The following is a 14158-nucleotide window of genomic DNA, read 5'->3' as shown; positions in this document are numbered from 1 at the left end:
CCTTGAACATAGCGATCAAAAGATTTCTTCACCAGTCTCAAACCCTCCTGATTCTTCTTTACCTTTCCCGGTATTAATGTATGTTTAAGAGCAAGATATTCATAATAATAGTCACTGTGGGAATGGTGGGAAGTGTAATTCAGCTACTCCCTTTCAGCCTGTCTCAGCTGGAGTGCCTGCAGAGAATGGTGCAAGAGCTCTGGTTTTGTGGGATTTCAGTTCAAACTCTATCAGGTCTAGCTTTTTCCAGCCATAATTGTTTTAATCAATAATATAGCCACACTAACTGTAAGGGGGGGGGGGGGGCACAGCTGTCTTGCAGGCATCACTACAGAATGCTGTGCTTCTATTTTGAACTTTTCCATTTTGGTGTGGCTATAAAGATTTTAAATTTGAACCAGCTTTAGGTTTAGATTTAGGGGTGAATTTTCATTTGCACTCTGCATTGCTCTAACTCTGTGAGAGTTTGGCTGATGTTGGTCTGTGTTGGATTTAGGCCTGATTTCCCACCCAGCACAGTCTTTTAATCTGTTGCCCTTTGATCTAATAACTCACTGCCTTTTTGGTGGCTATACAATTTCTTCAGCAGCAGAAAACCTCCCATATGACAGCTGGAATTCAGACACACATTTATTTTATGTCATTAATTTACATTTATTTTAGATTTGTGAAGTGCACCAATCATCTAGGTTCTGAATTCATACATGGAGAAATGGGAAATCAGTACAGAAAGCTTCTGCATAAGGCTTGCTCTCTAAGCAACCACAACAAATATCCCTTCTAGGGACAGTGGGGGTTTGTGCGCAGCTTTTACCGATGCATTTCGTGTTTTGATGTTTCCGTTCTGTCCTTCACAGACAAGTGCAGCAGATAGCCTTGTCCCTGAAGAATTTCACATTGTGAAGAACAAAGGAGTCCTGGGCTTGGAGTATTATGATGAGTGAGTGCTTGTATGGTTTCAGAGAATTCTCCTCAAGGTTTAATGGCCTGCCTTGCACTATAGAGTGGGGCAAGGTAACAAGGCCAAGAACACTGGCCAAATATATGCAACCTAATCAAGGGGTGAAAAGTATAGAAAGTGTGGTTTAGCAGTTGTGTTAACAGCATATCTAGAAAAACGGCTGCAGAAGAGATGTCAGGCAACACCTGCCCCTGCAGAGCTGTCTGAGCAATGCCCTTGCATCCATTGCTGTGTGATGGCTAACGAGGGCCAAACCTCTCTTTTTTTTTTTGTTCCTCTGACTACCTCTCAAGAACTGGGCTGTCAAATGTATTTCTGGTTGGGTCTGAATGTGGCAGTAGAAATCTAACGAGACCACAGAATTACAGACATATAGGACTGGAAGGGTCCTCAAGAGATCATCGAGTCCTGTCATTTGAGGGCAATGCTGAGAGACTCCTCAAAGTCTTTGTTGGCTTTTGTATGAGTTTAATTGGAATGTGTCTGTCTTTTTACACTCTATCTACCTTTTAGAACTGCATTCTGCAATAAAGCTAGAAAGATTCTCTCATCCTACATAGTGGATCTTTGGTGCCACAGTTGAAATCCTGAAGCTACATCCTCAGGTTTTCCACCTTTCAGTCCTCCTGGCTGTGAGGCTTGAATTGAGTTCACCAAACCTTGACCAAAGAATTCTAGAGAGAGTCCTTTTAAACCCTCAACACCATGCCTTAAATTTGTTGGAGTCTCGTATTCTGTTCCTTCTTTCTCCATCAGGGAATACAAGATTGAGATTAGGAATTAAATCCCAGACTTCTGAGTGGCAGAATATATAATGTTAATATAAGTAATAATAATAATAATATTAGTATTGTGTGTTATACTTTTTTATTTATTTGTATTATGGTAGCACCCCCGACATGCACCAGAAATCCATTGTGCTATGTGTTGTACAAACACAGAACAAAGGGGCAGTCCCTTCCTCACAGAGCTTACATTCTATACAGCACCTTTGAGGCAGTCCTGAATTCCACAGCGAAGCCAGAATATTGTCTGAGGCAGGTTTTAAAATTTATGTTTGTTTTACAGTAAATACACAACTCTACTTGAAGATAGTGAAAATAGACTGCGGCTATTCCCATCCATGTGAGTACTGCCCTGCACCATGTTGCTATTAGAAAAAGTGACAGTATGTATTTAATTTCTATGTAATACCTTATAACATTTTATATAAACTTGTCATAGCTTCCTACTCAGATTACTTAGCGTTCATAAACTGAGAAGCATGAACCCTCTAAGCTTAATTGCCAGCTTAGATCTGATATCGCTGCCACCAGCCAAAAATTCCAGTGTCTTGGCTCACTCTGGTCTCCCCAAAACCTTCCCTGGGGGACCCCAAGACTCAGAGGCTCTGAGTCTCACACCAAAGGGAAAACAACCTCCTCCCTTGTCTCCTCGTTATCTCATCCCAGCTTTCCCTCCCGGGTTATCCTGGGCGATACTGTACTTAACCTCCTTGAATGCAAAACAGAGAAGGCAATTTACCTTCCCCCTCCTTCTTCCCTGAGGCTATGCAGATTCAAACTTAGTCAAGCTAACACAAAGAGATTTTGCCCTCCCTTTGTTCCTAGCCTACCCAGAGAAACTCAAACAGGTTTTAAAAAGAAAGCTTATATAAGAAAAGAAAGAAAAAGACATAAAATATTCTCTGTATCAAGGTGACAATAATACAGGATCAATGCTTAAAAGAAAAAATAAATAAAGCCTTATTCAAAAAGAGATACAATTTAAACATTCAGCAACTACACACCAGTAAATACACCAAAAAAAATAACAGCTATTGTTTTTCTATCTTTGTACTCACAACTTTGAAACTGAAGATAGAAGCTTGAGATAGAAAACCCCTCTCATAGCTGAGAGCCAGACAAAAGACACAGACCCAAACATTCCATCCCTGAGCTTTTAAAAATCCGGTTTCCTGATTGGTCCTCTGGTCAGGTGTTTGGTTTCCTTTGTTAACCCTTTACAGGTGAAAGAAACATTAACCCTTAGCTATCTATTTATGACAAAACTAATGGCACTTCTTTTCTACCATGGAATTTTAGGAAACCATCTGGGAGATTAGAGGTCATCCAGCTGATGAAGGTGATGGACACCATGCTGGAGAAGGCTGGAATAGATGATGAGCAAATTGGGATAACAGGACCTTCGCAGGTAATGTCTTGTAAAAATCCTGAGAAATAATATCTCCTCTACACTAGAGTTTATCCCCTGCAATATTTAAGGGGTATCCCAGTTGTTTAATTCTAATGCTATATGCTACTGTGGATCTTGCTTCTCATCCTGGTACTACTAATGGAGACTGTTCCTTGTTGAGGGTACCCTCTTGGGATTTGGTCTGATTTATGAAGACTGACAGGTTGGCTCCAGGGCATTAGTGTTGGACTTTCTTGGTGCAAATGTTGCCAACGGGATGTGTTTTGAATGGCTAGTGTGAAAGAATTAAAGCAGCAGATTCCCAATCTCCTGATTGTGACTACACTACTGATGCAAATTGACTGGAGATGTTAAATACTGGGCCTTCAGAAGCCTGTCCAGGCTTGAAATAAGATGTCAGAGACTCTCCCTATCTTAGGGCTGTCTTCAGGCTTTCCATGTACAGAAATGGGGCAGATTTGGACATAGAAGGTGAGACATTAAAAAGCACTCAGTATCTGCCTAACTGTTCCCATTGGAGTTAACAGAAGGCTCCCATCGACTTTGATGGGAGCAGAGTTAGGCCAGTTCTGAGCACTTTTGAAAACCATACTACTGAACTCATGCACAATGACTCCTTCTCCAGTTCACTCTGCATTACCATTTTCTTCTGAAAAAGAAATCTATCACAAGGGTTTTGTTTTTTAAAACCAAACTTTGTCCAGGATTCCTTCATCCCAAAGTCATTGCTGTCAAGGAGTAAATTCCTTGAGAGAGCCTGCAAATATCCTGGTTTTGTTTTTTGCCAGTTGCACAATGTATTGGAGGTGTTGAAGACAGAGCAGAACATTTACAACATAGTGTTCCATGAGCTGATTCGACAGGTCAGTGTGGATTGTGCAGAGAGAGGAGAACTGCTTTCTAAGCTTAGGTGAGAATTCACAGAGTTCTCTTTCAGATTATGGCTGTGTTCTGACTTGCCTGGTATTTCATAAAACCATGTTGCCTCTGGGAATGTTAAGAATAATTAACTGTCACTCTCCTCCGCACCACTGCCCTGTTCTCTATAAGTGATGTCTAGTGGGAGAAGCTGTGAGTAGGATAGCTGAGAGCTTCTTTGTGATAAAGGTTCTTACACCATTCTTTCACAGATCCTGTATTTGGCACAACTGAATAATCCTAGAATGTTAAAATCCTGGCTTCAAATGCTAGGAAGTTTATATTATAGAAATTTCCATACTCAGTGAAAAGAGAACTCTTCTATTAGATACTGGATTAGCAGATGTGATTCTCAGACAGGGAAGACAATTTTGCCAGTTTACTGTCTCTATCTGTTACAGGCAGAGGTATGTGAATCTGCTGGATCGAATCCCCCAACAGATGAGAAACCTTTACAAAGAAATGATGGCACAACGAGTAATGGACAGGCACATTACAGAAGAGTTATACAACTTCAAGGAATCTGTTGGACAGCTGACCAGGTCTGAATCATGACTGATCCTCAGAAATCTACTTTCTGTACAGTAGATTTGTTGGGCGTGCTGCTTGTCCATTGTTTCTGCTCCCATGTTATATGCTGTGGGTCAGAGCAAATTAACCATCTCATAACTGTCTTACCTCTTATGCAAAGCTTTCTCCCCACATTCTTAGTACCAATCCTGTAGAACTGTAGCATAGGATGGCAGCAAAGTCTCTTCCCTTTCTTCAAATCAGAGTGGATAACAATCAGTGATTATTTAAAAAAATAAAAACCTCACATTTGTTTTAAATTTAAATTGAACTTTCTTTAAATTGAATTGAAAAATGAACCTATTTAAAAATAAATTTGAAAAAATGATAGCCTATGTTAAGACCTAAGTGAATTATTGTCTATTTAAATCATTTAAATTGAATGCAAAAAATATTAAGTAGTGAATATTTGCTGCCAAATTTTAAAGAATGTCAAACCATTGAACTGATGGTAGTCATTTCTAGGCATCTAGAACCAAAGTATGAAGTGTTAAATTAGCTTTTGACAGCAGTAGCCTTTTCTGCTTGTTCAGAGAGAATATTTTCTTCATTTTAGTTTATTCGGGTAGTTCAGTTCAATGACTAGTTCATTCAAAGTTAAAAAACCACTTGGGAGTTGAAAAATCAGGAAAGCTTGTTTTCCTCTTCCAAGCTATGAATAAAAACTAGGTGTGGGAGGATGAGATTTACTAGTTCTAAAATGTTGAAGGACCTAGTGACCAGAAACAGTCAGTTCAATTCATTAAATACAAATAATACTGTCTTTGTTTAATACATTGGTTAATTTTAAATGCAAAACGTATTTTGATAAACTTTTTGATTTTTTTGGCCTATTTCAACATATTTTAAATAGTTTTAATTAATAAATAGAATGCTGTTTTGGTGCATTTTTAATTGAATTTGAATTTCCATCAGTACAGAGTTTGACACAAATCACAAGTAAATAATTAATCATCATCTAGTAAATACGAAATGCATTATTCACCATTTCTAACTTTAAAAATGGAAAGCTAAGAATCAGAATAAATGTACGGTAAGCTATATTATTGCTTAAATGTGTATAGGTATGGTGTATCTTCCTTGTTTGCAAAATGAAGCACTAAACTTAGTGTAAGGACTATATTTAGTTGCAAATCAATATGTTTTCTGTTACCAATCAATGAGAATCAACCTTTCTTTAGGAAAATAACTAAAAAGTACTAATACAAAGCATGATTAAAGTTGATGATTTAAATCAAGGTTTTCTTCTTGCTAATTTCAATCATGATTAAAATCCATCCATCTTGTTTGAAATGTTATGCAAAGCTGTCTGCAGAGGGAGAGCTTTAAGCAAAATGTGTGCACAAGAAGACCATAGAGTTTTGTGTGCACTGGAAGGACATAAAGATCCTTTAAGATGAGATGATGGACTGTTTGCAGAAGGGAAACACACAGGACAGCTAAGGGCACTCTAGATTGAGATTGGTAAGTTGACTCTGAATTGTTCTGATTGCAGCAGGCTGTGAAATGACTGTTCTGTGCTATTCCAGTGAGCTATGCGAGGTCCGGGAACATGACGTCAGGGTGACGAGAGAAGCAGAACGGGCCCATGAGGAGCTGGCTGATGCAGTGCGGGATGCTGAGCTGAATGCAAAGTGAGTTCCTTCAGCCCAGGGAAGGTTGGAGCATATGGTGTCTTTGAGTTGAAGGCAAAGCACATATTTCTTGTATTGTCTCATAGGTGATGTGGTCCAGTGTTTACTCTCTGTGGGAAAGGATGTGGCACACTGATTTCTCTCTCTTTAGGGCATTGTAGAGGGGGCGTGGAATATTGATTTCTCTCTCTGTATAGGAAACTGGTTATTTCTGTGCAGTATATCCAACTCAGTATACTGCACAGAAATTTCTCTAATAGTGCCAAATTTCTCAAAGGGAGAAGTTGTTTTAATGTTTCAAGTTTTAACCATTAAAAGTCCTTTGTATTTGTTGTCTGTGTATTTTCATATTTTAATGATTTTTAGTAAGTACTGCCCCCTCCTTGTCCTCCCAGTTCTGAGTTCCCTGTCTGTTGACAGTCTGCAAAAAACATCACAGACCTCAATCTCTGAGTGGCCAACTGGTGCAGAGTGTGTCAGACTCCTGCATTGAGTTCTGAAACACCTGACCTAGGGAAGGTTGCATTATGAATAGAACAGTCAGCCAAAGCCCAGCACAGACTTGTCTCCAGACTTGTTGGGAACTCACAGTGGGAATATCAGTGAAAGGGATTGTCAAGGTTTTTTTCCCCCACTTTGAACTTTAGAGTACAAATGTGGGGACCTGCATGAACACTTCTAAGCTTAATTACTAGCTTAGATCTGGTAACACTGCCACCAGCCAGAAATTCAGTGTCTGGCGCACTCCCTGTCCCCCACAAACTTTCCTCCCTGGTTGCCTTGAGGGACTCACCAATTCCCTGGTGACACAGATCAAACCCCTTGGATCTTAAAACAAGGAGAAATTAACCATCCCCTTTCTTCCCCACCAATCCTGGTGAGTCGCAGATCCAATCCCTTGGATTTTAAAACAAGGAAAATCAATCAGGTTCTTAAAAAGAAAGCTTTTAATAAAGAAAGAAAAGTAAATCATCTCTGTAAAATCAGGATGGAAAATACTTTACAGAGTACTCAGATTCATAGCCTAGAGGAAACCCCTCTAGCCTTAGATTCAAAGTTACAGCAAACAGAGGTAAAAATCCTTCCAGCAAAAAGAAACTTACAAGTTGAGAAAACAAACTAAGATAACACGCCTTGCTGGCTAATTATTACAAGTTTGAACATGAGAGACTGATCTAGACAGATTTGAGAGACTGATTGATTCCTGTCCCTCTCAGTCCCGAGAGCGAACAACAACAAAACAAAAAAGCAATCAAACAAAGACTCCTCCACCAGATTTGAAAGTATCTTTGCTTGATTGGTCTTGGTCAGGTGTCAGCCAGGTTTACTGAGCTTCTTAACCGTTTACAAGTAAAGAGACATTAACCCTTAATTATCTGTTTATGACAGGGCTTATTTGGGATTCAGGGAAAGGAGCGTTAGATTGCAGGCCGTAGAGTGGTAATTGAGGAAAGGATGTGGCGAAGCAGTATTTGAGAAATGTTTGGAGCTGTGGAAAGATAAAAAACTAGTTAGGAGGAGGGATGTGGATTCCAGTAGTGTACCTCCGTCATCTTCTATGCAGTGTAATTGTAGCATATCAGTCTCAGGATATTAGAGAAACAAGATGGGTGAGTAATATCTTTTATTAGACACCTTTTGTTGGTGAGATAGAACAGCTTTGGAGCCACCAGAGCTTCTTCTAGGTCTGGGAAGATACTCCGATTAAATTGTAATAAATTAAGTAATAACTATGCTAAACAATCTGTTCCCCTTGCCTTTAGCATGTCTTCTCGCCAGAAATTGGTCCATAAAAGATCTGTATTACCTCACCACACCTTGTCTCTCTGTCTCTTCTCTAGTCTTGTAGAAGAAATCGTGAGTTGTATGAGTTAACAAAGAGCGAGCTTGGATCCGCTGCTCCAGTTAACCCAGAAAAAGAATCTGGAGCTCACTACATATGACCTGGCAATGAAGGTAGGTACAGACAGCACATGGAGGACACGCCTTACTGCAGATACAAACCATTTGTAACTAAAACTCCTGCTCCAGGATTTCCAAAGGTTTTATTAACTGAAATCTTGTGCTCCAGACCTGCAAGACGGCTTTTCCCAGGGACTACTGCTTTTTGGCCCTTTGTAACTGTGGAAGACTGACAGATATATATTGCTTTTCTGGTGCTAATCTCAGGCTCAGTCAGAGGATTTCATTTGAAATCAGAGAGTGGCTTGTGTTTTTCCAGAAATAGTGTCATAAAATGCTTTCTTGACATTTCTCAAAGTTTAGATTATCAACCCAGATTCCTAGACTTTTCTGTAATTTCAGACTATATTTTACTTCTTTTTCTACTGTGTCCACATTGGTGGTCTCTTATTTTATCCATTCAAGTTAAACATTTGCTGTGAGAACTTCTGGAGTGTCTGGTAGTTTTCAGGTTGTTCCTTAGAATAGGCAGCATTAGTTCTGCAGAAACAGAGTGGGAACACATTTTTTTTTTGGCTCTCTGAGTTTCCATGAGCAACATTATTAGTCCTTCAAAGTACATCTGTTCAGAGTTATTGGAGATGGCTTGATATGTTTACATTTCCTTTTGATATTTTTCCTTTTAAAGATATTAATGTCCAGATTTCCTTCATCTTTTGCTCATCCTGGGTAGTACCTTACTTCATCTCTTGAGACTATTTTTACGAAGAAATACAACATGGAAATATGGTACAGATATTTTTGATATATGTGGTACTATCAATAATGCCATATGTGGTTTCTATTACAGTTTAACTTTAAAAGGCACATTATCCTGTATGACAAAGTCCTCCTCTACCTTGGTGGGTCTGCGCTATTGGCAGATTTGCTCACCTCAGTGATCTCCCCCACAGTCTGGATCAACTCATCCTGTGTCTGATCAGGAGTGGAGGTTGGGGGGAACCCAGGGCCCGCCTCTACTCCGTGTTCCAGCCCAGGGCCCATGGTTTGCAGGTGTCTATAGTGCCTCTTGTAGCAGCTACATAACAGCTACACCCGGGCTACTTCCCAAGGCCTCCTCCAACCTTTTTATCCTCACCACAGGACCTTCCTCTGGTGTCTGATAACGCTTGTACACCTTAGTCCTCCAGCAGCACACCCCTCTCAGCTCAGCTCCTTGTGTCTCTTGCTCCAGCTCCTCACACGCACTTCTCTCTCTGGCTTCTCCCATCTGACTGGAGAGAGCTCCTTTACAACCCAGGTGCCTGATTAGCCTGCCTTGATTGGCTGCAGGTGTTCAATCAGCCTGTCTGCCCTTGAGGGTTTCTAGCAAGTTCCTGACTACTCTAGTGCAGACCCTGCTCTGGTCACTCAGGGAACAGAAAACTACTCACCCAGTGACCAGTATATTTGCCCTCTACCAGACTCCTGCACCCCACTGGCCTGGGTCTGTCACGCCTGATAGTTTGTGCCTGAATTTGAGTAAGTTAATGCAAATTTACAGTCCATTGTTATTTGACCAAAGTTATTGCCTTCCAGAGAGCTCCACTAAGCTTCAAACCATGGCCTTTAGTTGGTCTACTGCCGCTTTTACATACAGGAGCCATCTGCTGGGATGTAATCGAGCATGGGCTCACCATTGTTACTTATAAAATACTCGGATACCTTGCATATCATGTGGAATAAAAGCCAAAAGTTACTGAGCAGTCCTTTAAATCTCCATCCCTACTAGCTGGGATATGTTGGGCTTTGGCCATCCTTCATCACACAGTGAAGCATTCTAAGGAGGTTCCTGCTGGCGTTTAAGCTCAAGTGAGGTAGTGTGGTAAGGAAGTTCTCTCCTCCTCAAGGAGTGTTCTTGGATTGTTAGATTGTGGATCAAACCAATGACAGTAGGTGGCTTTACCACATACTTTGGTTCTGCTGTTGTCGCATGCTGTTCATTTATTCACTATGGTGGCCATTGGCACTTAGGTAGCCATTTTTTATGGAGTTCTGTTCTACAAACTGTTCTCTGTGAGGCCTGTGACAGCAACGTCTATTCAGATCTTTCGCTCCAGATAGCAAGGCTGTCATGTGTCTGGTGATGAGGGGAGACAGTTGTCCAGGGCCTGGGTTTTCAGTGGAAGGTGGGCTTCTCAATGGGTCTGCACAGCAGGATGTGTGTGATGCGCAGCAGTGCTGGTAAGAGACTGGTCTATATTTCCTGGCCCTTTCTTATGCCATGAGTCAGGGTTGAAATGGTTGATGCCCCTCTTGTATGCTGTGGGGGGTCAGTACTCACCAACCACTTTGGACAGGGACGGTCTGCCAGTGTTTGAGTACAGTACCTAGCAATAATATGTGCAACAGGATTAGTTCACACTAGTGCCACCTGCTCCAGTGGGGAGTCAGCCAGGAGCAGGTGTTGGGAAGACACAACGAGCACTCACTGTGACAGCAGAAGGGCAGCCCTGGGCCGTCCTGAGCCACTTGATAAGCCAGACAGGGCAAAAAGAGGCAACAATGGAACAGGGGGCTAAAACAGTGAGGGGCAGAGACAGGGTAGTGAAAAAATTGGAGAGAGCCAAGGGAAAAGGACTGAGAACAACTGCAAAATTAGATGAGGGATGTTTGAAAGAAAAATGAGATGGGGCAGATATATGAGGGGAGCAGCAAATGGGAGGAGTAACCCCAAGCGGGGAGCAGAGGCAAGGAAAAGCAAGGGCAAACATTGATGAGAAACAGAGTCAAGGTGAGAGGGTGAGTCCTACAGTAGGGGAGGCAGGGCTAGAAGAGATAGCGGCCTCTCTGGAGATGTGGGGTCACTGTAGGGGACTGGTCACAGGAAGGCAGAAGGTTACCTGTCCTGGCCCTGTAAATCCTGTCACAGCTCTGCCAATAGTCTCTTACAGCTTAGAGAGTGCTAGTGTGAAGTCAGCTTTTCAGGGTACGTTTCTTACACAGTGGAGCTTGGGTCAGTTATCTCCTGAGTTGTTCTCTAACCTTCTCACCACTCCCAAAAAAGCCGGTATAAGTAACTGTGTTCCTTGCAGGTGATCGAAAGAAACCAGCTCACGTTGTCTCGCAAGCTCTATGTTAGTGAAAAGGCATGGACCAAAGTCATCAAACACTTCATAGTGCTTCTGGGATCACAGGTAGAGTCCTGTTTGTGATGTATGACTGTGGTGTGGAGAAGGCTATGTTTGAAGAGCTTGTGTCTGTGCAGGGTCCATCTGTCTCAGTGCAGAATTTCATGTTTCCCAGTTACTATTTGAACTTTAAAGTTTTGGCTCAGGTTTGAATGAATGGTATGGTTTGAATAGGTTCTCTATCTCCCCCTTTCTCTTTCTCTCTGTTCCTCTCCCTGCTGTTCCTTTTTTCTCCTCTCCCATCGCTCTGTCCTCAACTTTCTTCATCTCTCTGTTTTCCCTTCTCTTCATGGCTTTTCCTACTTTGCTCCCTCTGTTCATCCTCAGAAGACCAAGCCAAATCAATGCTAGTGTAATTGTATCCTCAACAGTGCTGGCCCGGCACATTTGCCTTCTGATGTTTCAGCACAAATACAAAACTCCGGTGCTGAACTGAGTCATGTGTGCCTCAGTCCTAATGCCACTAGTGAAATGTCCAGCTTCCAAGGTCATTGTGTATGCTGTGGAACTGCAGAACATTTTCCAGCTAGCAGTCTGTGAAGTGGGTACTTCTTCAGACATCTGAGTGGTCATTGTTCTGATCCCAGTGAAATGGAAGGTCCCTTGTCTTATGGCTCTCCCATTCTTTCTTGTGATGCACACAGGACACAGCAGACCTTTCCGATTTGCAGGAGATGACTGAGCAGTTCAGGGAGCTGTTGAACCGCATTGGAATTGAAGTGGAACATGCTGAAAACTCCAGCAGGGAGAAGTTGCGAATGGTTCAGGATGGCCTCACCAAGTGGATGCAGTACTTCCAGGACAATGTTTTGTGAGTGTCCAGGAGTTACTGTTTAATTTAGGCAGTGGTACACTAGCTACCTCCACCACTTTTATGTGACAGAAAATTGCAGTACACCAAACCTGGCAGCCCGTATTCAGGCAAAACCACCATTAGTTGGAGGATTTGGCTCACTGGGTGCAAGCTGCATACACCTTACCATTGTTCTGTTAGGTTTGACATCTGTTTATTTTGAAAACCTTGTCCACAGTTGAAATCTGTCAGCTCCAGTATGGTGATGTAGACTTCTGTTCATGCCTTCTGCAATAATTCTGTCTTACTCGCCCCGAAGAGCAGAAAACAAAAGATTTCACAGTAAACTATGAGATCTGTTTGTTTGTTACCATGAGGATTTTGAAGCAAATGGGGAGAAATGATCACCTAAGATGAAACATTACTAAAATACAGGCATTCAAGATAACATCCACCACCTCAGAGGCAGTGTAGCTTGTAAGGTTTTTAGACCATCTATTTGTGCTGTGTTTTTTCAATGCCGAGTACAATGAGGTCCTGGTTCATGACTGGGGCTCCTGGGCCTTCCACAATGCATGTAATGAATAATAATAATGACAAGGATAAAGGATGATTGTCTCTAAATAAAGGGAAAAAAGAAATAATAGATCCTGTCTACTGGAAGGACTATACTACAGCCCAAGTGCTAATACACACTAAGGGCTTGTCTACACTGGCAAGTTTTATCAGCAAAAACTGGCTTTTGGAGACAAAACAGCAATAGCATACACACTGCAGTGTGACTTTTTTAAAAAAAACAAAACGCCAACTTTTAACGACAAAAAACTTCCATCCCTGTGAGAGACTTTTGTCTTTTCTCCTCCCTTTATTGTTGACAAACATGAAGTGTAGACACTACAGGGTTTTTTTTGATTTTATTGGCCTCCAGAAAGTATCCCACAATTCTCATGCTGCTAGTTTGAACTTTGCTGCCCTGCAGCCATTCCCCCCCCCCCAAACCCCCTGTGCAACTCCGGGAATTAATCAATATTCCGCCCGGGTCCCAGAGGAGCTTCCCAGGTAGCATAGTCGCTATGCCACCAACATTCCGCTGACTCACTGAAGGTTGTTGGATACTGATCATTATAAGTGGAGCAGAGTCTGTCAGTGCAAGTACCCATTAGGAATCAGTGAATATATGGGGCAAATTTCTATAGGCTTGGCGAAAGCTGAGATTAGGACACGCATCAGTACAAGCGCAAGAATAAAACGCTGAGCAATGTACCATAAGCAGACCGAACCACACTCCGTTGTCACCTAAGAGTGCTCTTCTATAATGGAGCTTGAATGTCAATCTCTCAATTACCCCACCTCCATCACCGATAGCCCGTCTCGATACTTCCAGGCAGCAGAAAATGGAAACGCCAGCTGAAATTCTGGGGGATGAAAAGTTGACTTCCTAAATGAGTATTGGTCCTCCCAACAGGATCGGCCCGGTTCGGCAGGCAGCATGAATCTTTTTCCACATCAGAAATGTCTCATATGGGAGAAAGCATTGAGACTCTGGGTAAGTTGCTGTTGCTTTGCTAGAATCTAAACGTGGGACGTGTACGTGTTCTTACTGGACATGCCCTGTTGCTAAATCTTCATGCCAACAGTGCAGATGACATCGAAACGATGTCGGATCCTCCAGACTAAGCTCTGGAAGTCCAAAGCTACTGTAATACGTGCCACAGTTCCAGGAATTGCACCTTTATTCCCCATTGTAGAAAACGTTGTACCTCCATTACAATCAACTGGAATTGGACCAAACAGCACAATAGCTAGCTGCATATAGACCAGTGTGAAACCACACATTCAGCATTTTCCCTATTTTTCTGGTCACCCAACATGAGATACCACAGTGGCCCCTGTGAAGAGTGTGGATAATTAGAAGAGTCCCCTGAAAGCTCCCTGCAGCCATCCTTTTCGTCGCGGCACAACTGCCTTCCCCCACTCCGACGCTAACATGATGGTTCCGAATACGTGTGCCTGC

General features: G+C 42.0%; 1 protein-coding gene across 1 annotated transcript in view; it reads left to right on the top strand.

Moving 5' to 3' along the window:
• The window catches only part of AXDND1 (axonemal dynein light chain domain containing 1), a 71225-nt gene that overhangs the window by 24442 nt on the left and 32625 nt on the right, over positions 1–14158 (top strand). Inside the window, 9 exon segments of the mRNA XM_075067899.1 lie at positions 858–940; positions 2030–2086; positions 3046–3154; positions 3946–4067; positions 4477–4617; positions 6175–6279; positions 8121–8235; positions 11256–11357; positions 11996–12162. Of these exon segments, the coding sequence (XP_074924000.1) occupies positions 858–940; positions 2030–2086; positions 3046–3154; positions 3946–4067; positions 4477–4617; positions 6175–6279; positions 8121–8235; positions 11256–11357; positions 11996–12162 (1001 nt within the window).

This window comes from Chelonoidis abingdonii, chromosome 7, assembly GCF_003597395.2.
Source record: "Chelonoidis abingdonii isolate Lonesome George chromosome 7, CheloAbing_2.0, whole genome shotgun sequence".
Classification (NCBI taxonomy): domain Eukaryota; kingdom Metazoa; phylum Chordata; order Testudines; family Testudinidae; genus Chelonoidis; species Chelonoidis abingdonii.
The sequence above is the reverse complement of the archived record's forward strand: the minus strand, read 5'-3'. Positions and strand labels throughout refer to the sequence as shown.